We start from the raw sequence: 26,998 nt of genomic DNA on the forward strand, positions 1-26,998 counted from the left end.
CCTCAGCTTCCTCACCTGAGATGATACTTTCCTTGTCAGGTTGTTGGACAGATTAAAAGAAACAGCACATGCAAAGCGATTGAGCCCAGCTCGTAGCACAGAGTCAAGCCCTCAAGAAGCAGTGGCTGGTTATTATTACAGTGAGAAGAGTTCAGAGTGCAGACGCGGAGGGAGCGGGCATAGCATGGACAAAGGTCCTGACCCATGAGAGCCAGGAGTGTTTGTAGGAATGCATGTACTGGGCACGTGTGGAGCAAGGGTGCGTCCTGGGGCAACACAGGCTGGAGGGCGACTGGGCTGGGTCATGTCACCGCCCACCTTAGCCTACCCTGCCGTCGGGTGCCTCTGAGACTGTAGTCTCTGCAGAACCTGCCGTGGCCTGGCTGTTTCTGAGGGCCAGGTGGGTGGGTCATGCTTGGTGAACAACAGAGAGGGCCGGAGGTACCCCTAAGGGGCTGAGGAGCAAGAGTCGGGACAGAATGCCCCTGACGGCCAGAGGGTCTTTCCAGTCCAGACGTTGGGGACCTCTGATTCCCGCTCCGTCCCCAGGTCTTCACAGGGATCTTCACAGCAGAGATGACCTTCAAGATCATTGCGCTCGATCCCTACTACTACTTCCAGCAGGGCTGGAACATCTTCGACAGCATCATCGTCATCCTTAGCCTCATGGAGCTGGGCCTGTCACGCATGGGAAACCTGTCGGTGCTGCGTTCCTTCCGCCTGGTACCAGCGGGGCCCTCTGCAGGGGGCGGGGTGGGGGCCTGGGGCACTCAGTCACCCCAACTCTGATCCGTCATGCCTTCACCCAACAGCTATTTGCTAGGTAGCCCTGGGTGCAAGGCCCAGTGTTGTGATGTGGGGGGCACCAAGGTGGGCAAGACAGAGGAGAGATCCCTCCAGAGGAGCAATCAGGATTGCCATCCTGATGATTTGCAAAGCCCTTCATGGTTCACCATGACCTCTTTAGTTCTCACAGGAGCCCAGGAGTGGGGCTGGCATTACTACATCCCCATTTCACAGATGAGGAGACTAAGACTCAGAGAGGTGAAACCATTGCCCAAAGCCACATGGCAAGTAGCAGCTGGAGCTAGTTCTGCGGACAGCTCATCTGGGGCACTGCCTGCTGGTTTCAGAATCAGCATTTTGGAAACTTTACACACAAACCGCCTGGGGATCTTGTTAAACTGTAGATGACGGTTCAGCAGGTCTCAGGTGACGCCAGAGCTCCTGGTCTGTGGACCATGGTTTAACCTCAAAATGCCAGAGAAGTCCAGACATGGGGCTAAGGGTAGGTCAGGGAAAGCTGCCTGAGGAGGTCTGAGCACTATTGGTGGCTTCAGTGGGGGCTAGGAAGGCAGGATGGTGGGGACAGTAGAGAAAGGCCAGGCTGTGGGTTCTAATCACGACTCCATTGCCATGAGCCAAGGGACCTAGACAAGTGACTCCATCTTTAAGGGTTGGCTTCTTCTTCTGTCAAAGGAGATAATAATAGCACCAATCTCTGGTGGTTATTGGGGGTTCTGAATGAGCTGATTCATGCTCAGCACAAGGCCTGGCACAGCAGGTGTTCAGTGAATGCAAAGCACTGGCTCCCTGTCTCTGTGGTAACTAAGAGGAGAGAAAAATGGAGGCAATCGGGTAGCACAGAGATGGTTTGAGTTGACCTGAAAGGGTATCTGATGAAGAAGGGTCTGGCAAAGGAAGGACATTCCATGTTGGGGGAATCTACTGGGAAGTTCCCGGAAGTGACACCGAGGGGAGTAGGAGAGGGGTGTAGGCACCAAGAGGGGTGTGGGGGAGATAAGGCTGGAGCTATTGATTTGACTCCCAGAGCAGAGCCCGCTGCAGCCGCCTTCAGGCTGTGGAAAGAGACAGTAGTGTGCACTCTTGGAGAAAGGGTACAGCAGGTGTCAGTGACCTCCAAGTGCTCCCTGGGTTTTCAGGCAGGAGCCAGGGAGATAAGGGTGCCCCTCACAAGGACCCTTACCTCCCCAGCTACGTGTCTTCAAGCTGGCCAAATCATGGCCCACCCTGAACACTCTCATCAAGATCATCGGGAACTCAGTGGGGGCGCTGGGGAACCTGACGCTGGTGCTGGCCATCATCGTGTTCATCTTCGCCGTGGTGGGCATGCAGCTTTTTGGCAAGAACTACTCAGAGTTGAGGCACCGCATCAGCGACTCAGGCCTGCTGCCCCGCTGGCACATGATGGACTTCTTCCATGCCTTTCTCATCATCTTCCGCATCCTCTGTGGCGAGTGGATCGAGACCATGTGGGACTGCATGGAGGTGTCTGGGCAGTCACTGTGCCTGCTGGTCTTCTTGCTCGTGATGGTCATTGGCAACCTGGTGGTAAGTTGGCCAATGGCCTCACACACACGCATTCACCTACCCGTCCATTCATTCACCAACTACCCATCCACCCACTCATGCATCTGTCCATTCACTTACCCTTCCTCCCACTCATTCACTCAGCCATGTATCTACCAAACCATCCATCCATCCACACATCAATCTGTCATCTATTCATCTGTTTACCCATCCATCGGCTCACTTACCCATCCTTCCATCTATCTACTCATCCATTCATTAATTTACTCACCAATGTACCCACTTACCCGTCCATCTATGTACTTTTCATCCATCTATCTATTCACTTACCTATTATTCTTCTGTTTTTCTACTCATCCATACATCTTCCTATCCAGCCATCCATCTACTCACAATCACCCACCCACCAACTCATCCATTCATCTGTCCACCTCTTTGTCAATCTGGCTACTCAGTTACCAGTCCCCATATCCATTTATCTACTTACTCACCCATCCATCCATCCATCAAACCCCATCTACTCATTCACTTACGATCCATCCATTCACTCATCACCTATCCGTTTATCTGTCTACAAGCCACCCATCCATCATCCCGTTCATTCATACACAAACATACACACACTCCTATTCATCCATCACTTACCCGTTCATTTATCTACCCATTCATTTGCTTGCCCACCCATCCATCCCTCCATTCATCCATCACCCATCTTTCCATTCACTCATCTGTTTCTCCACTCATTCATCCACCCCACATCCGTCTATCAACCTACTCATCCATTCACTCATTCACCAGTCCCATCCATCTACTCATTTATCTACCTATTTACTCAGTCACTCATTTACCTATTCATCCAGTTACATCATTCTTCATTTTTTCATTCATTCATTCACCCACTTATTTGCATATTTATTCATTATTTACTCGTTTTGTAGTCATTATTTACTCATCTACCTAGTATGTTATTAGTCATTCACTGTCAATGATTTACCACATGGTTTTTCAATTCAGCTTAACAAACTTTGCTGCACCCCTATTGCATGCAAAATATTGTGCGAGAGGCTGTTGGGCATACAGAGGTGAATGTGACCCTCACGTTGCTTATCAACTTGAGAGAATGGGGAAGTGGGGGATTCAAACAGGCATGAAATAACTCTCAAGCTGATCAAAATGATCAGAGCCATTAAGATGGGTGTTGATCCTCTCCACCTGTGGAAATCAGGGGCGACTTCCTGGAGGAGGCTTTGGAGCTCACCTGATAGACAGGTGGTGCTAAAGAGGGAAGGAGCAGGATGAGCAGAGCACAGGTACAAGCTGGTGATGGTCCAGGTGAGGCGGGGCCTGTGGGAGCCTAGTATGTCACCCTGGGTAGCTGTGGTAGGAGTTCCTGCTGTCATGAGGCGTCCAGGCCTTTGCTCTCATGGCATCTGTCTGTCAAGGGCAAGTGCATCTTGCCTTGTGTCTTTTACAATGTGGGGAATTCCAGAGCTGAGAGAGATCAAAATCTAAATGCCAAAGAAGGGGCCTTTGGAAGAGGGAAGGTTGAGGCAAGTCAGTGTTTCAGAAAGAAGTCAGTGTGCACTGTGGACATGGAGCCACCTTCCTGGATACACACCTGTTTTACACATGCTCAGATATCACACCTGCATGGTCTGGCTCCCGAGGGCGTGAGCAGCACGTCATTTCATATCAGGATTTTAGGTGGTATGAATACTGTGGGCTGCCGATTCCAGAGCCCTTCCCGAGACTCGCCTGCTTTCTGCTCCCACATGTCTTAACCAGGGCAGGGCAGACCCAGACCGAGATGGGGTCAGCATCCCTGAGGCCCCACAGGTGGAGCCGAGAGAGGAAGCTGGGCCTCCATGCACAGGGCTAAGGGAACCCATCTCTGGCTGGCCGCACAGCCCCCTTTCCATCCCCTCAAACTGGCCACCCATCAGGATGGAGCCTCACTCAGCCCCTGGCCCAGCCCCAGGGCCACCAGACTCTGTGTGTGCTAAAGCGGGTGCAGGTACGCAGAGCTCTCAGCCCACAGCCAGGCTGAGCTGCCCTCACACACACAACCCTGCGATTTCCAAGCAGATCTGTCTGGGGATGAGAAGATTAGAGGCTGCTGGGGGAGGGAAGCTAACGGCCCACGCAGCCCCCTTCCTGGCCGCCTCAGGAATTGGGCTGCTGCCTGGCGTGGGTGGAAGCAATTGCCATTAAAATGGGAAGCGATGATCAGGCAGGGGCTGGGGCGCAGCAGCGTGATTGACAGGGAAAGCACAGGAAGAAGCCAAACTTCTGAAGCCGGCAACAAGGGAGGTCCTAGTGTCCTGTGTGGGTGGACAAGGCGCCCAGCACTCCCGCTGCCCTGCCCCCAGCCTGGGCCCCAGACGCCTGGAGATCAGGGAAGGTGGGGCCAGGTGTGAGTGAGGGCTGTGGGAGAGATTGAGGGGGGCAACCAAGCACAGAGGCGGGGGCCAGGCCAGAGGTCTGAGTAGACAGCAGCTCCAGATCACATCCTCATGAATGTATGTTACTTTTTAAAGCAAAGGCAAGTGTCTGAAGCCTGGCACACCAACCTTACCCACTGCTTTCATCAGAATTCTCATTCCCTGCCTCTGACAGTGTCTGAGGGGCTTGTGAGAGCAGGGGGTCAGAGTGGGTTTCCAGTGAGAACTGTGCCCCGTGTTCACATACCACTGAACTCCCTTCTGGGGGTGGCTGGGAGGAGGAAACACCAAGCCCAAAGTGGGGAGGGGAAGTCGTGTCTGTAGCCTGTTGGCCTGGCGATACTTGTGCACCAGTCTGACCCACATGAAGGAAGAAGCCCACCACCGTCTTCATTTACCCTCCATGAGACTGGGAAATGGGTCCATACTCAGCCCCTTGTTACTCAGCCTAAGTTCTCTTTTGTAACAAAAGCTAAAACTTCAGGTTTTCAGGATGGTTTAACAATAAGCAGCAGTCCAGGTCATCCAAAGACAGAGGGTTATGCAAACCCCGCCTTAGGGGTCTTAAGTCCCTAACCCCTAAGAAATGAAGTAAAGTACTGTGCTCTCTGGCACCTCTGAAACCTCAGCCCCTCCCCGGATGCCCTGAAGCAAATGGGCCTTGGAGTCTGGGCTGGTCCCTGGCACCAACCCTAGGTCCTTTCACCCCACCCCCGTTGTCCGGTCCCACACATAGCACCCATCCAGGTATCCCTCACCATGTAGACACAGCCATGGCTGAGTAGCCTGACCCCGCAGTCAGTCCCAGATGCTTGAGGACGGCCACCTGGGTTCTTTTCCTGCCATCTGCCACTGCCCCTTCCTATGCTCAGTCCCCCCGTCCCTCACCTTAAAGTGTAGTCAGCCGTGAGGACACAGATAGAGTATGCTCCACAGCAGGAGCCCCAGATTTTCAAGCTGGCTTCACTGGAGAGCTCAGAGGCACATCTCTACCCCTCGTTCACCAACAGATACAGAGGCCTCTCCCCAGGAAAGCCCGGCAGCTCTGAGTTGCTTCTGAGTGGGATTCTGTCTTGTCCTTGGTGACCCCAGATTAGTCCCTGCTTCCCAGGAGCAGCCCTGTGCTTACTTTTTCTGCCCCCCATTTCTCCCAAGGCAGCCAGGCACCATCTGCAGGCTTTGACATTGGTCAGACACACACTGAACCTGGACCAAGACAAAGAGACCTGTGTCTGTACGCCCTCAACTCAGACTATCTGAGCCCTTGGGAGGAAGGATTAGAATTTGTCTTTTTATAGCCAAATTCTCTATATTCAAGAGAATGGGTGGAGGCTTGGGGGGGTTAGGGTCAGAGCTCAGGGTTCGCGCCTAGAGCTGTTTGCCTTTGGCCGTCCTTAAGGGCCCTGTGCCTCAGTTTCCGCATCGTGAACCTGAGGCTGAGCGCCCATGGCATGGCCCCTGCCTTGGTGAGCCTGATCTGTTGTCTCCACAGGTCCTGAACCTCTTCCTGGCTTTGCTGCTAAGCTCCTTCAGCGCAGACAACCTCACAGCCCCTGACGAGGACGGGGAGATGAACAACCTCCAGCTGGCCCTGGCCCGTATCCAGCGGGGCCTGCGCTTTCTCAAGCGGACCACCTGGGACTTCTGCTGTGGGCTCTTGCAGCGGCGGCCTCAGAAGCCTGTGGCCCTTGTCCCCCATGGCCAACTGCCTGGCTGCATTGCCACCTCCAGCTCCCTACCACCCCCAGAGACAGAGAAGGTGCCTCTGGCCCGCAAGGAGACACGGTTTGAGGAAGACAAACAGCCAGGGCAGGACATCCCTGGGCATCCGGAGCCCGTGTGTGTGCCCATTGCCGTGGCTGAGTCAGACACGGATGACCAAGAGGAGGACGAGGAGAATAGCCTGGGCACAGAAGAAGAGTCCAGCAAGCAGGTGAGCCCTCACCCCAGCCCCTTTCTCCCGTGTGTGTGCAGCATCTACTTAGATAGCGCCCAGGACTCTGCTGTCCCGGGCACCCAGCCTTGCTCAGAGAAGCTGCCCCTGCCAGACTGCCACAGCAGGCCTGGGACAGAGCTAGCAAACAGGCCATCCCCCAACAGCCAGCCTCGTAGGGGATCAAGCCTTTCTTCAACCCAGCCCAGTAGGGGATCTTGAGAGGGGCTGCTATCCATCATCTATCCCCTGGCTGGGCAGCTATTTGTACAGAAAGGGAAACTGAGGCGCAGCAACAGTGAGAGACTTGCTAGGAGTTCCTCGTGCGTCTAGGGCAGAGCCAGGACCCCTAGTCCCCACTCTGACCGTTGTTCCCCACCAGGACTACCAACGTGGAACGTCTTAGTGAGGGACCAGTGCAATCTCCTGACCTCTGACTGCCCCTTCCCCTCCTCCCAGGCCCAGGGCTAATTCTGAGATTTAAAAATAAGCATCCCGAAGATGGCAGGTGTCAGAGACAGCACTATCTTATCTCCCAACCTGTTATTTTTAACACTTAGGACCAGAGTCTGGGCAAAAGAGACACCCCACACACACCGCTCCTTCAGTTTTCCTTTGGCCTGAGCCAGGCTCAAATGGCTTCTCCTTAGTTCTTTAGGTCAAGCAATGAGGACCGGCTCTGGGTTTACTTGGACCCATCCTGGCCGCTTCCTCTGGGCCTGCACTGGGTGGGTCTGGCTGTGAAAAGCAGCAGCTCCCCATCCATGGAATTTGATCTGAGGCTCCAGGCTTGGTTCCACGGCCTCCTGCCTTCCTATGGTCCCAGAGGCCAGCTTCAGCTCTTTTAGTCAGGCTGTGGGACAGTGACAATGTCAGCTGGGGGAGGGGAGTGTTGGTATTGCCAGGACCGTGGCTTCCAGTTATCTCCAGGATGCTCCCAGCACAGGAGTGGAATTCCAAACTGCCCCTCCTTTCCCTCTCCTTTCCTTCTCTTGAGCCTGTTGGTTCTGGCTCCCTGGGGCGTGTGTGTGTGTGTGTGTGTGTGTGTGTGTGTGTACACATGCACAAGCAAGCTGGGGGTGTCATGGGAACTTACAGAAAAAGTCAACATGTTCTTCTGAAGTGGAGTTGCCACATTTGGGAGCTGGGCATGGCGGCCCACCTGCACCCTTCCAAGGAATGGGAAGAGGGGGAGATTTATGTCAGGCTGGCCAAGGGTTTTAGCTATCGGCCCTGTGCCTGGACCGTAGGCAACTTCACCCACTCAGGGCTACTGAGGAAGGGTCTTCAGTGAGATAAGCCTGAAGGCAGGGGGCAATGCCCCAGTTGTATGGTCAGGGCCCGAGACAGAGCCAGGACCCTGGAAGCGTTCTGGCCAGGGAGCTCATGGGTTGGGGTCTCTTCAGCAGGAACCCCAGCCTGCATCCAGTGTCCCAGAGGCCCACCCAGAGCCCAGGACCTGGAGCCAGGATTCAGAGACCGCCTCCTCCGAGTCCGAGGCAGAGGCCAGTGTGGCCCAGGCAGACTGGCGGCAGCAGCGGAAAGTGGAGCCCCAGGCCCCGGGGTGCAATGAGGTAACACACACCTTTGTCCCTGAGGCCAGCGGGGCAGTGCCACTTGGGCGGGAGCCAGACTCTGAGCGGTCCCGGCACACGCCTTCATTGGCTGCTAGGATCCATGGCCGCTGTCACAGGCAGTGTGGGAGACCCGTCTGCAGAGGCGAGCATAAGCAGCCCTGCCCTGACAGGGGAGGGATGGGATGGCATGGAGCCCAGAGCCATGGGGAAATTCTGGAAGCAGCCAACCCTGCACCGTGATGCAGGACTAACACAAAATCTGTGTGTTCACCCCTCCCCACTCAGTCCCTGTGCTTTGGTCCTATTTGGCCAGTGTTTGTCCTGTGAATGGCACCATCCCAGGGGACTTCGGGGAGCTCTGAGAACAAGGTCTTTGTACATTGGCCGCCAGTTGCTTCTCACCTGAACTAAAGCAGGGGCCACAAATGGAAGGCCTACTACAGGCTTTTGTTCTGGCCACAAAAGCATTTTAATTTGAATTAGCTACCAACATTTAAAACCTGGGAGCTTTCATGTAAATTATCTGCATTTCTGGTTTCTCTTTTAAAAAATTGGAAGACCCTTCCTGCTGGAGACATTGGTCACTGCCTCCTTAACTGGAGCTCTCTGGTTTGCCTCAGAGATCACCTGCCTGACTTCATTCCATTACCTGCCTGACCCCCATAAGCATTTGAGTTTGCAACCCCTGAGCTAACGGATTGTGGCACTGCTAACTGCATGCCCCTCCCCACACACACATGCGCACACACACACTCACGCCAAGCCTTGTGGAAGGTAGAGGTCATGTGTTCAGAGACCGTGCTTGGGGGGCATTGTCCTGCAGCCTGGCCTCAGCCCTCAGTCCAGCAGTTGTAACTTGCTGCAGGGGAACATTTCTCCTTTGCCTTGCCTCTTTCTTGGGATGGGCCTATGGGAGACTTTGTGATTATGGCCAGTTTTGGGAGCACAAGGTCCTGATTGTGACTTGTCTCCCCATGGAGGGTCTGATACTCAAAGGCATGTGGGAACAGCTCCACTGTCTGAAAAGTAGTGTAAAGACCTTCTCCAGCTGTGCCTTTTCTAGCTCAGTGCCTCACAGTGAAGCTGGGAGGAGAAGGGAGTGACCTCAAAGCCACTGGGGACCACAAAAGCAGAGCCTCATCCCTTGGGCCGTGGCTCCGCACCGCACCAAGGAGCATGCTCCCCTTTCCCGCCGGGACTCAGCGCTTATCCATCGCAAACCTCAAAGTTAAAGAGGACTTTAAGATACCAGCAGAGTGAGTCATGGAAGAGAAAAGAAGGCTGCTGAGGAGCAGAGGCACACAAGCCCTCCGACCAGTGTGTCTCCCAGTGGAGCCTCAACCTAAGCAACAAGGCAGGCCAGCTGCGCTGGGGGACTTAGGGATTTAGATGTGATCTGAAGCAAATGAAGGCATCCCCTCCTTCACAGAAGCCCAGCCCTGCCACACTTGTCTTTAGAGTGGGTTCCTAGAGGCAGAGCCTGAGACAGGCTTCCAGTACAAAGGATTTATTGAGGAAGCGCTTTCAGGAGAGACCCACAAGGAAGTGAGAGAAGCAGGACGAGGCAAAGGAAGCAGCTCTGAAAGGCATGGTAGTGGATTCTAGCCTTAGCATGGTCCCCTCTATATCACTCAGTCACTGGGTGTCAGCCCTTCCTGGCTTCGATCATAACCCAGAAGCCATTTCCAGAAATGGCAGCTCCTTGGCTAAAGACAGTTTTTGCAGAAAGGGTCAGGTAAGCAGCCAGTGTTCACAGCACGGGCCTAACAGAGGGGAACTGGGCAGAGTACCAGCAGTGGCCACTACAGCACCCCTGTACACTTGTGCCTGCCCGTGATACACACAGACACCTACAGGGCACACCACGTGCACACACCTCTCTACAATCAGGTGACAAGAGGTCAAGGCAGCAGAGCCCTGCCTAGGCAGGCAGGGATGGTTCCAGCACCTTCTCACTCTTATTCCAGGTCCAGCACCCATACAAAGCGGGCAAGAAACGTGGGCTGGGTTGCTGGCCTGTTCTATGCATGTCTGACCTTGTGCCTTTGTGTGCCCGGGATCCTGGTTCTGCCTCTGTTCTGGCTGTGGCAGCCTGTTTCCTCTGCGTGTGCCAAGCTAGCCCCATGTGTCCGTGTCCCAGAGTGTGTCTGTGTTGCCACCCCATGTCTGTTTTGTTTCCCGCTGGACGCAGTGTTTTCCCAGATGCCTTCACATCCCATGCACCCCTGCCCTAGACCCCAGCAGATCAGAACCACAGACCCAGACGCCCTGAGGTCCAGTCTCGGCTCAGCCCTGACTGGCCCTAGGGGACCTCCGGGGCAGGTTTCCATCCACCCCAGGTTCAGATTCCCCAGGCGTGCCAAGGAGGGTAGTCTGGGCACCTCCCCTCAGGGAGCCCCAGGCTCGCCCAGACTCTGGGCTAGAGGCTGGAGGCTACTACATGGCCCACGCCATGCCTTTGCCCGCCCTACCCCACACTCCTGCCTGCAGACCCACGAGGACAGTTACTCTGAGGGGAGCACTGCAGACATGACCAACACCGCTGACCTTCTGGAGCAGATCCCTGACCTCGGCGAGGACATCAAGGATCCAGAGGATTGCTTCACCGAAGGTACTGCCCTGGGTGGCCCTTTGCCCCAGCTTCAGCCCTGCCTGGAGGGGCAGGAAGACCAGCAGCTCCTTGGGACACAGGGCCATGTTGCACCCCATCCTGCCCCGGATTCCTGCCCTCCCTCCCCCATTCCTTGTGACCCTGGGGGCTCCCCCATCATGACATGAGTCATGGCAAGTCGGCCGCTGGTGTGCTGCGCTGGGCAGATGTAGGTCAGCCGCACCAAGGATGGTGCCACTGCGTTTGTGGGGTGGTAACATGCACGATCTTCTGCCCCACAGCAACAGGGACTGGGTCTAATTCACACCTTCCCTTCAGGTGCTGGTACAGTGCCTGGCATATAGGCGGCCCTCTGTAAACACTCAAGATGGGTGTGACATGTGGCCATGTTGGTGACTGGCACCTGTAGCTTTTATGAACTGGTGGTATATTTAGAAGGCACCTGTGGATGAAATGAGGGATTGCCCTCCATGTGGCACATCACTTGGGGCTCTCAGTGAGGGCTCCACCCTTCCCAAGGCCCAGAAACTGCAAAAATGGAGAAGGCCCAGGCACAGAGCACCACAGGGAATTCTGGAACATTCCTGCAGGGGGAGGGTTTCCCAGATGAGCAGAGAACAGAATGGAGCCCATCCAAGCCTAGCCTTGCCCCTGCACACACCTGCCAGGCCCTTGATCCACTCTTTGGGAGCCCAATCCATCTGTCCTCTCCACGGAGTGCCTGCTGAGTGTGGGCCCCTGCGGACAGCTCCCCGACACCCACAGCCCCACCTACCATGTTGCGCTGTTCATCACCCCATCGTTTTAATCTCTTTCAGTTAGTCATTCCTTCAACCATCCGACCTTCTGCCATCAGACGTGGGCATTTGCATGGCCTGGGCGGGGTCTGACCCCTCTCCCTTCCCCATAGGCTGTGTCCGGCCCTGGGCGGGGCCTGACCCCTCTCCCTTCCCCATAGGCTGTGTCCGGCGCTGTCCTTGCTGCGCCGTGGACATCACACAGTCCCCAGGGAAGGTCTGGTGGAGGCTGCGCAAGACCTGCTACCGCATCGTGGAGCACAGCTGGTTTGAGAGCTTCATCATCTTCATGATTCTGCTCAGCAGCGGAGCACTGGTACCGTCCTGGGGATGCAGGGCTGGGCAGGGAGGGGTGGAAGAGGGAGTCTCCAGCTGGAAAGCCAGGTCAGAAACTGGGGCAGAGCCTCTGCTGAAAGTGTGCTCCCCCAGGGCCCCGATCAGGAATCAACTCACAAACTCTCAACATCCATAGCACATACAGAGGTCAGAGCGAGAAGGGCTCACAGAGGTCATCTGTGAAGGCCCCCCTTGTTCCGTGAAAGGGAAATGATTTGCCTCAGATCACAGTGCACAGCTGGCATAGGTCGCAGGTCACCAGTCTCCCACACCGCGCTCTGCTGACACGCCCCCTGCTCACAGCCTCAGGCACTCCCGATTCCCGTGCAATTCCCAATGCTGGCTGATACTATGGTGCAGTCTTCAAGGGCTACAGGCCAAGCTCTGCAGTTCACACATGATCACATTTCATCCCACAACTACCCTTTGTAGAAACATTAAGTAACTTGCCCACAGCCCCACCACTCACAAGCAACAGATGCAGCATTTGAACCCAGATTTCAGAGCCCTGTCTTGACCGTCCATTTGTTTAGTAGGTCTTTTTTAAGCTCTCCTTGAATCTAGTCCCGTGAGCCATGGGGAGCAACAGGAGGAGACCCCTGCCCTGGCATCAGGGGCTCCCAGTCTAGTTGGGGAAGCCAGATTCAGCAGGTTTGAGATAGTCAGAGATCAGCACAAAAGAGAATTGAGCAAGAATAGAGTAGAAGAGTCAGGGTGATGGGAGGTCAGGGGGAACTGGAGCAATCAGGACGACTCCCTGGAGGAAGCAGGGGGAACTAGATTGTAGCGCACAGGGAGGTTTGTTGAGGCCAGGAGGAACAGTGAGGCCTTCCAGGGATGCCCCATCTGGCTCCCAAGCATCATGCTCTGATCTCTCAGAGTGTTTCTAGGAGGAGATAGAACAGCCCTGGAGAGGGTTCTGGAAGGTGCTGGTGAGCAGGTAGAGGGGTGATCAAAAAGCCAGATGAAACAAACTTTTCTGGCCCAGGGGGAGCAAGCGCCTGCTATTGTTGAGGTGAGAGCAACTGACAGAGAAGCTTTGGACTCCAGAATGGGAGAGGGCCACGTTGACCCGAGACTGTATAGGTGCTTCCTGTGTATGCTGCCTCCTGTGGGGGCAGGCCGTGGGGAGGCACTGTGGCTGTCCTTTCTAAACCTCTGGGCCTCCCACCCTGCCTCACCCCTGGTACAGAGTGGGCCCAGAGCCATGACTGGCAAGCTGCATGTGCTGTTTTACCATTGGCAGCTGGAGCAAAATTTCTGTAGGCTTCAGAGAAGGATGATTTAACAATATGTTAACAAGTTTTGTTTTTAAACAACCACAAACAAGGGCAGCCAGAGCCATTTAGTCTGGGCTGTGGAGGAAAAGCTCAGCCTGGCATAAGTGAGGAGGAGTTTTGGCAAGCGAATGGTGAATCTAATCAGGGTAGACAGCCAAGCACTGTTAAAAAAAAAAAAAAAAAAAAAAAAACGCGTCAATGATATATTGAGAAAAAGAAGTCTGAGTGTGTTATTTAAAGTTATAAACTTGTTTAACAGAAAGCAGACTATAGATCCCTTCCAAATTGCCGAAGGAAAAAATTCCTTTAAGAAAATAGAGATCTGACAGCAAAAGATAGGAGTAAAATAAGCAAAAAGAAAGTATTAAATCAGGAAACAGAAAATAATGTGGCAGAGGCAAGATCAAACGTGTGTTTTAATAATAAATTTAACTGGATAAAATTTATCTTTTAAAAGAAAAGGACTCTGAATAGATTTTTTAAAGAAAAACTTCAGTTATGTGCTCTCAACTGACAAACCTAAAACAAAGTGACTCAGAAATATTAAAAGTGAAAGAATGAGATATATCAGGCAAATGCAAACAATGACAACAAAAATTAGAGTGTTTTTGTTAATATTAAACAAGGTTGAGTTCAAGGTAAAAAGCATGAGATAAAACAAAGAGGGTCCAACCTACAATAAAAATGTAACTATTATAAATATATTTGCTTGGGATTGCATAACACTTATATAAAGCAAAAATCATTGGAAAAACAGTGGCAATAGGGCAATAGTACAGAGAGATTTTACCACACTTTTATTAGTTCTTGACAAATCAAGCAGAAAGACCAAGAGAATGAGAAATCTAAATATATATATACATATATATATACACATATATATTTAGATAAATTTGATCTAACCTAATAATAACGAAAATAATAGCTAACACTTAAATAGCATTCACTATGTGCCAGACCCTGTTGTAAACATTTTACAAACGTTAGTTCATTTTATTCTCACAATAGCCCTATGAGTTAGGTACTATTAAGCCTGTTTTGCAGGTAGAAAACTGCCAGATAGATAAAAAATAGATTAAAAACAAACCCTTGGAAATGTAAAAGTCATTCTTAAACAAATCTTGGATCAAACAGAAAGTAGTTTGGTGGTAGGTTCATGGGTGTTCATTATACTAATAAGTAAGCAAATAAATAGAGAAACTATATTCATGGACCAAAGATGACAGTGTGCTGTTAATCAAAGATTATGATTCATCACTTTGTAAATTATATAAATGTCTAACCACTATGCGGTACACCTGAAACTAATATAAAATAATATTGAATATCAACTGTAACTGAAAAAAATTTAATTTTCTTAAATAAAAAAAAATACCAGGGGTGCCAAAAAAAATGTATACAGGTGGACACATTGGTCAACGTTGCTCAAGCAGTAGTTCGCCATAATCAGAAGTGTCTGGATGCTGTTGGTAACCACTTTGAGCACCTCTTGTAGTTGCAGAAATCAAAAATGACTTGTATTCATCTTTTGTTATCGGTATATATTGAGCATTACAATTTTAATAGTTTTTCTTTTCTTAAAATGTGTATGCATTTTTTTGGCGCCCTCTGTATATATTAAGGATCCAAATTCAGTTCGAAGACTGGAGAGCAAAGGGGCAAATATTCCCCAAGGAAAATTATTTAACAAAATACAGCTGCTAGCCACTACGTGAGCATCCATTTTGGATGCAGGGCGAGTCATGCTGCCTTGGCTGGTGTTCACGCCCTCTCGTTTGGACTGAGTACAACAGGTCCAGCACATCTCAGGGATCAGGAGATCCGGGCTTGGCTGGGCCAGCATCAGCTCACTCACAGAGCTAATACCTCAATAGGGATAAATATAATAATCGGTATTTTTATCCCTGATGTGTTTTTGAATTGTCTCTCAGCCAAGCTTGAAAAATAATATATTCTGAGCTATATCAATATAAGTTTTAAATTAGTCTGAGTTATTTAAATTATTCTAATACAGTGAAAAAGCTTGAAATTATTTCTTACCCATGTAATAATCGTTCTCATAAAAAAGCCATTCATGTAAAAATTCATCAGCTGAAAAATTGGTGTAAATCAGTTTCAATTCCAAAGTACAACCAATTCATATTGAAAGTCTTCTTTTAAAAAGGTCAACTTCATGCTGAAGAGGTAAGAAGAAATAATTCACATGGAAATTTTAATTTAATACCTTGAGTATATTTTTTAAGTGGCTCAGTGTCTGCAAAGTGTCAACAGTCACTTGTACTTGAAGAGAACTCATTGTCTTGATATGTCCATTTACATTTTTTTATCTCAAACAGTAAAAGAACACGAACTTCCTTTTCCACTCCTCTGAATTTTTCATTAAAAAGCTCTGAAAAACCTTTAAAAAAAGATTATGATTCAACCAGTTCTTTCCACCTGAAATCTAGAAAAAGAAGAAATGAAAAACAGAGGTAGAGAAAAAAACTGTGATGGGGGAGGGGAACTAGATAAGTAACAATATTGAGAATATTGCATGTGGGATATAGGCAAAGCTGTAACAAAAGTAAAATTCATAGACTTACACATTTTTATTATTAAATAGAAAGAACATAAATTAATTATTTAACTCAAGAAAGTAGAAATATAACAACAAAATAATCTTAAGGAAAGCAAAGGAAGTAATTAATATTAATGAATTAGAAAATAAATAGGAAAACGGATAACATTCCAAAGCAGATTCCTTGAAAAATTAAAAAAAAAAAAGATAGAACACTAGCTAGTCTAATCTCTTACATCTCCAGGGGTGTATTATTTAATATACTCAAGGAAGAAAATAATCCCAGTCCTATTTAAAATATTCTAGTGTATGAAAAAAGATGCAAAGTCTACAAATTCTTTTTATGAAAGCTAAATAAATAATGCTGATTTTTAAAACCTTAAGTATCCTAAAAGGAAAACTATAGACCAGTTTTCATACTCCATACATATGAATAGACAATTTTTAAAACTTTGGTGAGAATAGAAATAAAATATATTTCCTTAATTTAGTGAAAAATTTACTCTCAGATTAATTTCTATCATCATCATTAGTAGTAAAGCACTTGAAACATGTTCATTAAAGTCAGAAATAAGAAAAAGGAAGATTTAACTACTTTTTGCTGCTATCCATTACTTAATAAAATCTTGAAGTACTAGCCAGTGCAATTAATGAAGAAAACTGAACACAGTATAAAAATTGGAAAATAGAAGAACTGAAGTTAGCATAGTCAAGTATAAAACAAGAGTTAAAAGTAATAGAAATGTATCATTAATTATGATGATTGCCTAGAAAAATTTTTAAACATATTGAAAGCATTGCATGACCAGTTATAAAATATATACACAAAGAATTGTTACTGTTGTTGTTTTATACCAACAGAAACCTTTTAATCACAAGTAACATTTCTTGAATATTCCTTATATGCCAGGCATTGTAAACATAAAGTAACTGGGAATAATTATAACATGAAATGTTTAAGAGGTACATGAAGGAAACTATAAACCTTTGCTAAGGACTGTAAAAGAAGACAAACAGATAGATAAAAATACTTTAAATATCTTGGGCAGGTCTTGGGCAGGAAGACTGTATTGGTCCCTAAAACAGGTAATAAATTCAATGCAGGTCTTGGGCAGGAAGACTGTATTGGTCCCTAAAACAGGTAATAAATTCAATGCAATAGCAATAAATTTTAACAATATCTTTGAGGGAATTTGACAAGACATTGCTAAAGTTTATCTTGAAAATTACTAAAAAGGCCAGGAAAATTCATATAATACCAATTCAGGAAAAGACAGAGAAGTAGAACCACATAGAGAGGTCTGAAATAGACTTAAGTAAGTATACAAACATAGTATATGATAAAGTTGACTTCTAATCTGTGGATTTTTTTAATAAAGTGTTGAGACAGTTGACAAGTCACTCTGAAAAAAATATTAAAATGGGTATTTGCTGCCTACCAAAATATATTACATTTTTAAAAATTATAATATAAAGCAATGAAACCAGAAAGTTAAAAAAATAAAAAGGAAAGAAGAGTTATTTTTTTTCTAGCCTTGGAATAAACAAGGTTTTACTAAATGAAAAATCATAATAAATGATATAATTATATTAAATTATATAATAAGTGAAAATGAAATGTAGAACTTCAGTATGGCAAACAAAAGTAAACAAGATTTAAAGGCACACAACTAGGATAAAGTGTATCAAATAAAGAGTTAATGTCCCCAAATAAACCAGACACTCAAGTGTAAAAAAAAAAAAAAATAGGCAAAGGAAATAAACAGGTAATTCACAAAGGGAACACTGCAAAAATCCAAGGAAAGGATGTCAACATCACTAGTAATAAATAAAAACATAACAACATACAACTTTTGTTCATTAGGCTGGGAAAGTGACAAAAAAGAAACACCACCAGTGTGAGTGGAATGGTGGGGAAAGAGTCACCTTCATGCACTGTGGAGGGAGTGTCAAACTGGTGTCCTCTTCTGGAGGTCCTGTTCCTAATCTGTACCAAAAGTCCACCTTTGACCTGGTACCCCAATTCTAGGAATTCATTAACAGATAATCAGACGCACTGTTCATTGCAGTGTTGTTTCTACTAGGGATAAACTGGAAGCAACAGAAATGTTCATTAATAGGTTTATTGGCCAAATAAACAATAGTATATAGTGAAATATTATGCAGCCTTTAAAAGAATGATATTGTATGTACTCACATTAGTGAGTAGATAAATGTTCAGAAAAGATTGCTTAGTGGAAAAATAAATTTCAAAGCAAAATATTGAATATATCATAGAATTGTGAGTTCACATACACCCAACACAGTGAGTGTTGAGAATGTGCACCTAAATGTGGGCAATGGTTACTCCAGTGTCATGAAATTGGAGGTGACTATTCTCTTTTTCGTAATTTCTGTATCGTTTAGTTTTTTAATAAGGAGCACACATTTTTGTAATTTAAGAAAATACACCTACTTTGTATCTTGAACAACTGCCAAAGTCCCTTTGAGGACCTGAATTACCCTGTTGTCCCATGTTCACTGCCCAGTTTACCCACAAGGACGCCTTGGCGGTGCGTCCTCGGCACTGCTGACAGCGCTAGCCGCCTGGATCACTGCGGCTCACAGAGGCCCCACCAGAGCGGCAGGTGGAGGCAGCTCCCCAGGGCCCTCAGTGACGCGTTCCGTTGCCTAGACAGGGAGCCTCAGAGCACACTCCGGACAGGGAACAGTAACTCGAGAGGAGCAGGTACAAATCAGAAGGCTGGAGGTGGAAAAGGGCAGCTGGGAGCCATCCCGGTTTCTCTGTTGGCTTCTGAATTTGGGTTGAGGCCGAAATGAAGAGGAAGAGAAAGACAACGTCTAGTATTTTAGAAACTTGGACTCCTAGATTTGGAGGATTGCAGGAGGTCTGGCTTTATCTAGTCCTGTGTTTTCTGAACTTCCCACCTACAAACGGCCTTTACTACCCTTTATTTAAAATTTTGCTTTAGATCAACACTCATTGTTCTTGTTTGGTTAAATAAATTTATTGTAAAGGGAAACTTTTAATGATTGTTATCATTGGAAACCAATATTGTTGCCTATGAAAAGTAGGTAACTACATAAAGTCAATAGCGTGAACACACAAAAAAAGAGTTATGTTGTTTGCAGCAGAAGGTGGTGAGCTGAGTCTGCACACCTCTCTCCTTGTTAAAACGGGAGATCAGCAAGTTCTAGAAAGGTCTTTAACATGCACTGGCCCAAAACTGAGACTTGCTCTTTAAGGCAAAGGAAGAAGTGTACTCACTACACGTTCTGCCTTACTGTCCACACTCCACGTCAGGTCACTTCATGGTTCACACGCTCTTTGGAGAGCCTGCCGATGTGGTCTGCTGCTGACCGCGGAGGAGGCCCCACACTGTGCGTCTCTTCCCCGCTCCCCGCCCTCCTGGGCGGCAGTTCCTGCCAGAGGTGATGCCCCCTGCAGGGTGGGATTGGTGATGATCAGGACATCATGTCCGCTTTGTCCCGCCTGATCTGCAGGCCTTCGAGGACATCTACTTGGAGGAGCGGAAGGCCATCAAGGTTGTGCTCGAGTACGCCGACAAGATGTTCACCTACGTCTTCGTGCTGGAGATGCTGCTCAAGTGGGTGGCCTACGGCTTCAAGAAGTACTTCACCAACGCCTGGTGCTGGCTCGACTTCCTCATCGTGGACGTGAGTGTGGCGCCCGAAGGGAGGAGAGGAGGGGGAGACCCATTGCCAGTGTGAGCAGAAGCCGAGGCAGACGGACGCAGGGACAGAAGGACAGGGCTGGTGGGAGTCAGCACGTGGAGGCACCGGGCTGTGCGGTGGGACAGGCAGAGAGGAAGGGGGCTAGCGTCTGGGGTCACAGAGGACAGCCCCAGGCCCTACCCTTAGGGTCCCCAGTCTGGAAGAAATGAGGAATAGGAGACCGGGGCCCTGCCACCAGAACCCCCAATTTGGGGAGACAGAGGAGCAGGGGAAAACCTAGGCCTGGTCCTCAGGAGTCCCCAGGCTTCTGGAGGAGACGAGACTCACCACGGGAAAGGGTAAAGAGCAGTCCAGGCAGGGGTGTGGGGCTTACCCTCTCCAAATGGCCAGCAGTCAGGGGGTGGGCAAGCCTATATTGTAGCAGTGACCACAGCAAGTTGTGAAATGTCTGTCAGGCCCACTGAACATATGGCTGGTTAAGAGCCTCTGCACACACACAGGAGGCGGCTGTCTGCACAGGTGACAGAGTGAGCCAAGGCCAGAGGGGACAGGGTTGGTGAAGAAGTGCTGGCAGGCAGGAGAAAGCTTCCTGAAGGGAGAGAGGGAGGGTGGAGTCACCTGCGAGAAGGAAGAAAGCCATGAACACTGGCTGAGGGGTTCTGGGTGGTTGTCCTGAACAATTGGGTAGCTGGCAGGGCTTGCCTGCCCAGGCTGTGTCCAGGGAGGGCCTGGGGCAGGAGGTTGGCACATCTTCTGAGCACCCAGTTGGCAGATGGAATGGGGGCCCCTGCCCCACAGCTACCCAGGCCCCAGGACGAGCAGGGTGAGTGCAGGGTCCACTGGGGTTCCTGAGCACAGTCAAGTGGGAGAGTGGCCAGAGGTCAAAAAATGAGACTGGGGTATGGAGCAGCCTTGGATCTGTGCTCCCTAAGGGCAGAGGGAGCCCGGCAAAGGCAGAGGGCTCAGGTTAGGGCTCATGATCCAGTTGTGGTGGGTCCCACAGAACAAAAGGTAGGTCAGGATCTGCAGACTAGGAAAAGCGTTCCGGAAGGCACCCACGGCTTCTGGGCTTGGCCTTAGGTTCTGCTCACCATCAGGGGCTGTCCTTCCTGTGGTTGCAGAAGAGGTTCAGACCTGTGCTCTGTCCCCACAGCCCACTCAGAAACCAAAGGGAGGGACTCAGTCCCCAGTCCGCCTGGCGAGGGTCCAGGCTGGGCAGGAGGTGAAAGGAGGGGCTCCTTGGGTGAGAGTGTGCATGGAGACACAAGTCCAGGTCATTGGACCTCCAGTCCAGGCCACTTTCTATCACCCCAAGTGGCTGACGAGGATGCTAATGCTGGGGTGAGGGCTGCTAGGGGGCAGAGAGGGAAGGAGGGGGCTCTAAGTGCCCTTCCAGCCTGGAGCCCTCAGCGCCTACAGGAGAGGGAGGAGAGGACCACTGAGGCCCCCGCCAAGGGGCTTAGGAGGGTCGGGGGCCCTGGCAGCTCCTCCTGGAGGCTCCCCTCACCCAGCTCATCCTGCAGCGTCTTGGGTAGCGAGGCCCCAGGGCAGGCTGGAGGGAGTCTGCAAAGAATTCTGGGGAAGCCCACCTACACCCCACCACCTGCCACTTTGGGGAACACAGCTGAGGCCAGGCAAAGGGGGCTGTCATTGCTTCCTGCCCTGTCCCAAGATTGGACAGTTAGCCTGTGGAGCAGGAAACCGAGGCTCACAGCAGAGAGGGCCTTGCCCAAGGTGAAGCAGAAGGAAGTGGATGCTGGAATCCAGCTTTCCTGGCACTGGCCATGCTGCCCCCATCCCCACACCTCCAGGCCTCAGGGTCTGGAGAATGATGTTTCCAGGATCAAATCATTCATGTTTTCAATAAACACTACTGAGTATCTATGTGGAAGCGCTATTGCAGGCACTGGGGTTCTCAGGGAGCAAAACAGACAACCTGCCCGCATGGAGGAAGGCGAGTTACTAAGTAAGCCAATTTTATATCATGGCAGAAGGTGATGTGTACCATGAAGAAAAAGGAAATAGAGAAGGGGTTAGCAGGGCCCAGACACAGCGGGAGGGGGAGGTATAGATCGTAACTTTAACTAGGCTGACCAGGGTGGGCCCACTGAGGCAACATCTGAGCAGAATTGAAGGCATGAGCCAGGCAGACAGCTGCAGAACATTCCAAGCAGAGGTTGGAATGGCAGTGCCAAGGTCCTGTGGTCAGTGAGTGCCTGGCACACTTGAGCTACTGTGGAGTAAGTAGGAAAGGCAAGTACAAGAGATGAGAGGCCAGATGCATGGGGCAGAAGGGGAGCAGCCTTTGGAAAACAGGGGCTTTTATTTAGAATGAAATGGGGAGACATTGCAGGGCTTTGAATAGAAGAGTGACATGAAGTGACTCTGTGTGGTGGCTGGGGGGGGCAGGGAGGGGGCTGGAAGCAGGGAGAAGAATTGGAACGCCATGGCAGTAATCCAGGGGGGAGATGATGGTGACCTGGCCAGGATGGTGGCAGTGGAAGTCGTGAGAAATAGCTGAACTTCTGCTGTATTTGAAGACAGAGCCAACAGGAAATCCTGATGGGTTAGATGGAGGGTGTGAGAGATAGAGAGGAGGCAGGGATGACGCCAAGGCTTGTGGCCTGAGCAGCTGGAAGGATGGAGTTGCCATCATCCGAGATGGGGGGACGATGGGTGGGGCAGATAGGACAAGCTTTGGAAAGAACAGAGGGCAGGGGTGGTCTGCCGGAAGGAGGCAGGCAGACTAGCCCCTGGAGCCTTGCCCTCAGGAGGCGGTCCCTGAGAGATTCTCCCCTGCCTCTCCAGGAATGGGGACCCACAGCCTGGCATCCTCGAGTGGGGAGTGGGGGTAGCACAGAAACCGGTCCTAGAATCTTCCTCCTCCCAGCCCCTCTGCCCAGCCTGCTCCCACCCAGTGCTTCCAAGCTTGGGAGGAAGCTGTGGGCATCAGGCCCTGCCCACCGCTCTCACCGCCCCAGGCTGCCCTGAGTGCCAAGGTGCTATTAATGGTGATTGCAGGCGAAGTCAGGCAGGAGGCCATCTCCAACCTGTGATGCCAGGCCAGCACTGAAGTAAGAGGGACGGGGTGCCCATGGAGCTTTAGACGGATAACACCCCTGGGGCAGAAATGCCATGGTTGGGGGGCAGAGCAGAGGGAGGACAGAGCTGAGGCTCCCATGGCCCCAGAATCTCCACCTGGGCCTCCCTTCTCTGAAGATGTCAGAATGTTGCATAGTCCAGCTTTGGGGAAATACCCCAAGATAGTCTGTCTGCTCATACCCAACCCAGGACGGTCCTTCCTTCCCCCAAAGAAGCGTCTTTGGGGGAAGGAAGAGGCAGGTCAAGAATTTGACTTAAAGGAAAACACATGGGGACCAAAAGCCCAGGCTTTGTGTCCCTGCTCCTCCATACCATCAGGCAGCTTTGGGGGCTGTCAGCACAGGTCTGAAAGGCAGAATGTACTTGGGCTCCCCCACCAGCCAGCCTCTTGGGTCCCAGGATGCCTCCCCATGCCTGTGAAGACAGTCCAGCTGGGAATAATAAAGCCTGGATACAGGAAGGCCTGCTGGCTCTCACACCCAGACCCCTTTCAGGTGGGCCAGAGCCTTTCCACTTGTCTCTGAGCTATCCCCGCACCCCCACTTTGCCTCCCGCAGGTCTCACTGATCAGCCTGGTGGCCACCACCCTGGGCTTTGCTGAGATGGGCCCCATCAAGTCGCTGAGGACGTTGCGTGCGCTCCGACCCCTACGAGCCCTGTCACGATTTGAGGGCATGAGGGTAAGAGGGATGGTTGCCTTCCAGCCAGGCAGTGGGAGGTGGGTCCACTGAGGGGCCCTCGGGCTCATTGCTGACCAAGCAGTCCAGCTTGAAGCTGGGACCATGGCCCCTGACTTAGTAGGAACATGGGGGAGGCACCACTGGGCTTGGGGGCACCCAGAGTGTGGAGAGCTGTGAGAACCTTCCCCCAGGCCTGCCACCTGCAGCCTCACTGGACAAAGGAGAGGAAGCAAAGCCCTGGGGCACAGGTGTCTTGCCTGCAGCCCCGCCCCACTGGCTCTGCAGCCCCTGGCTTCTGCTCTCCGGTGGGGCCTCATCTCTGTGTGGGCCCCCACTCTGCGTGCCCGCCTGCATCCCCTGCCTCCTGGCAGACACAGGACACCTTCCCTCTGTGATGGGCAGCAGGGCTGTAATACTGAGGGTGAAGGAAGCAGAAAGGAGCACCTGTATTCTCACCAACAGATGTCCGTTTGCATTTGCGCTTAGTAAACTCTTTTGCACTATTTTCTAAGTGTAGAGATGTATGCATCTTTCAAGTCACCAAGTTTTACCAAAGAATATGCACGTAGAAGGCAAATGTAAAAGCCCACTAAGAAAAAGCACTACCTATAATATAGCAGAAAACAAACGTGTGTATGTGTGTGTGTGTGTGTGTGTGTGTGTGTGTACACTTTTGTTTACAAAATGTGCACAGTCTGTTGTGGCTTCGGCAGATACATCTGCGTGTGTCTCACTGACCCAGGAGGCACCATCACATGGCCACCATTTGGTTAATGGTTCTGAACTTTGCCCACACCCCGGATTCATAGTGAAATAAATCGCTTACTCACAAGGGAATAATCCGACCTAAGTTAAACGTCTCTTTGGGAGCAAGGACATTTGATTCCAGAGGGACGTGGGTGACATGCTAGTTGCCAGGAATGCCTCTGCTGTGGCTGTCGGCCACCGAGCTGGCCGAGAGCAAACCTGAGAGTTGGGTTTCCCACCTTGTTCTCGGGTTCACCATGTCTGCCAGGAAACCAGGGACCTCCTCTTGCTCGTGTGTGTCAGCATTACCCATCTTGGCCCCATACCCACCACACAGCCCCACACCAGTTTCACTTCCAGCCTGTTTGGCAAGCATGACACCTGGGGACTTGGTGAGTGGAGTAGGGCACCTCATATGCCTTTGCCCAGAAAGCCTCTCCTGGGGACTGAGTTTAGATAAAGAGCATGAGGCAGTGTCTCCATGGGGCTCAGAGGGCCACTCCCTGGGGAGGGCGGAGACACAGGGAGCCCTCACACCACCTGCCCTCCCAGCCCTGCTCCCATCGCGGCACTGGAGAATTGTCAGACACCCTGCAGACATACCACACAGAGGTCCCTGGACACACTTTAAGGGAGAACGCCCCCAACCGGTAACAGCAACCTCAATATAATCTGAAAGCTGAGGTCAGAGAATATATCCTCAGAGGCCCCTTTCCATCATTCTCCGGCATACTCAATGACAGAGAGCCTGTTAAAAATTAAGTTTGAAGGTCATGGATTCAGGCAAGGCCAGGAAGAGAAAGGCAGGTGTTCTGGAGTTGCGTCAGACTTTAGGGTGCAAAGAGAAAGATGTGTGTGTTCTCTCACTCTCACTCTTCACCAGGGCTTCCAGCCATGGGTTGCCTGCCCTTCCTTGGAGACAAGAAGTGTTCCACACCCCTCCCCCCGGGGGCCCACAGGGAGTTCAGTAGGTGGGCGGGGACCCTGAAAAGGGCATATGCTCTGCGCGCCCCTGGGCACTGAGTCTCTTCTCTGCCCACTTGAGGTTGTGGTCAATGCCTTGGTGGGCGCCATCCCTTCCATCATGAACGTCCTCCTCGTCTGCCTCATCTTCTGGCTCATCTTCAGCATCATGGGCGTGAACCTCTTCGCGGGGAAGTTTGGCAGGTGCATCAACCAGACTGAGGGGGACCTGCCTTTGGACTACACCATCGTGAACAACAAGAGCGACTGTGAGTCTTTCAACGTGACTGGAGAATTGTACTGGACCAAGGTGAAAGTCAACTTTGACAACGTGGGGGCCGGATACCTGGCCCTTCTGCAGGTGGTAAGTCTCGGGGAAGAGCAACTTCCTTCCTCCCACTAATTGTCCAGCAACAGGCATCTTCATCCATGGTACGGGCAAGAGGGGGCCAGTAGGGCCACTCTGGTTCTTCACAATAGGGTCACATTGCCCAAAGAAGGCTCGGGGTTCTCCAGAGACTTCTTGGCTCCTTGGGAAGCCCCCAAATCTTCCATTCTAGAGCAGATGTCACATTCTCCAAGGTGCAGGCATGGGCTTAGCACTGCAGCAGAACCAACTCCCCAGCCAGTAGTCAAGTTGACCTCCTCCTGCTATCAGTTTGGTCGTGTGATGGCACAGGTTAAAAATGAAAGGCCACAGATTCCTAAGGATGGAAGTATTAGCAAAATTATGACTCTGGCCACCCCTCTGTTACAAAAGGTAGTGATAGCTCCTGCATTGTTTAAAATAATATATTTACTTCCATCTCTGATGTGTAAGATGTGTGATGTTTAAACACATGTGGCCCTAGTCCATCTTTCCCAAGTTTTCATTGATTTGTGAGGACGATGGCTTCAGTAATTATAACACATGCCATAAAAATAACCTACAGATAGCCTTGACAGCAAAAATGCAAACAGAACCATAATGCATAGAGCTGCGCCTTGCTTTTCTTCTATCCCAATCTCAAGCCCAGACACCGACCTGTCTCTAGAGCTCAAAGCAGAGGAAAACTCAGTGGGACCCCCATCTGAAAACTTACTGCACGTCCACTCATGCCTCTACCCACCCCTTAAATCCCAATAGTAGCTTTCTCCAAAGACTCCCCTGAAATACCTGTGGAGAACAGGATTAAAGCCAAAACCAGAGAGCCTGCTGTCATGTGACAGTCCCTCTGGATATCATAACTTGGAAGGAAAGACCCTTTTTCCGTAGACAGAACTGCCTGTCTTTCCAGACAGAACCATGTAATACCTGGAAAGAATTCAGTCACGGGCATCTCGTAACCTTGGGTGGTGCCCAGCAGTTTCCAAAGCATTTGCAGACCTCTCTGGACAGGTGAGGGCCTCATTCACAAAGAGCTGAAATAGTTTGCCTTCTGTGGGGCAGCCTCAGTTTCCCCTTCTGCCCTGCTGGCCTCATAAAAACTCTCAGACATAGAGAATTTATGTGGACGAGCTTGTCCCTTGAAAGGAGGCTCGGGGCGGGATTGGATTTTGCCCAGGACACAAGTGAGACCCACTGGGCAGTCGGATCTCACCACCAAGCCTATCTCTTCATACCGTGTTTCCCAGAAAATAAGACCTCCCCCGAAAATAAGCTCCGGTTAAGATTGTCAGCCAGATGGACGTATTTAGTACGTTATGACGATGTTCCAGAAGAAGATGACATGACTGTATTTGAATAAATATAGATTGTACATGAAAAAATAAGACATCCCCTGAAAATACACCCTAATGCGTCTTTTGGAGCAAAAATTAATATAAGATCCAGTCTTATTTTCGGGGAAATACGGTAGCAGCCCAGCCCGGGGCTGCCAGTGCAGCCAGCTCCCCGGCCCCATCTCAGGTGCCCTCTCTGTAGTGCCTTACCATAGTGTGCTTGTGTGGGCTCACAAGAGCTAATGG

General features: G+C 50.4%; 1 protein-coding gene across 3 annotated transcripts in view; it reads left to right on the forward strand.

The window, feature by feature from the left end:
* SCN5A (sodium voltage-gated channel alpha subunit 5) overlaps positions 1-26,998 on the forward strand; it is a 94,882-nt gene that overhangs the window by 58,898 nt on the left and 8,986 nt on the right. For all 3 annotated transcript variants that reach the window (XM_074312597.1, XM_074312598.1, XM_074312596.1), the window contains 9 exons: positions 550-723; positions 1,996-2,352; positions 6,265-6,705; positions 8,112-8,279; positions 10,773-10,893; positions 11,852-12,006; positions 19,368-19,541; positions 23,219-23,341; positions 25,134-25,415. In XM_074312597.1, coding sequence (XP_074168698.1) covers positions 550-723; positions 1,996-2,352; positions 6,265-6,705; positions 8,112-8,279; positions 10,773-10,893; positions 11,852-12,006; positions 19,368-19,541; positions 23,219-23,341; positions 25,134-25,415 — 1,995 coding nt within the window. The remainder of the gene's footprint in view (positions 1-549; positions 724-1,995; positions 2,353-6,264; positions 6,706-8,111; positions 8,280-10,772; positions 10,894-11,851; positions 12,007-19,367; positions 19,542-23,218; positions 23,342-25,133; positions 25,416-26,998) is intronic.

The sequence above is a fragment of the Rhinolophus sinicus genome, linkage group LG10 (genome assembly GCF_036562045.2).
Source record: "Rhinolophus sinicus isolate RSC01 linkage group LG10, ASM3656204v1, whole genome shotgun sequence".
Taxonomy (NCBI): domain Eukaryota; kingdom Metazoa; phylum Chordata; class Mammalia; order Chiroptera; family Rhinolophidae; genus Rhinolophus; species Rhinolophus sinicus.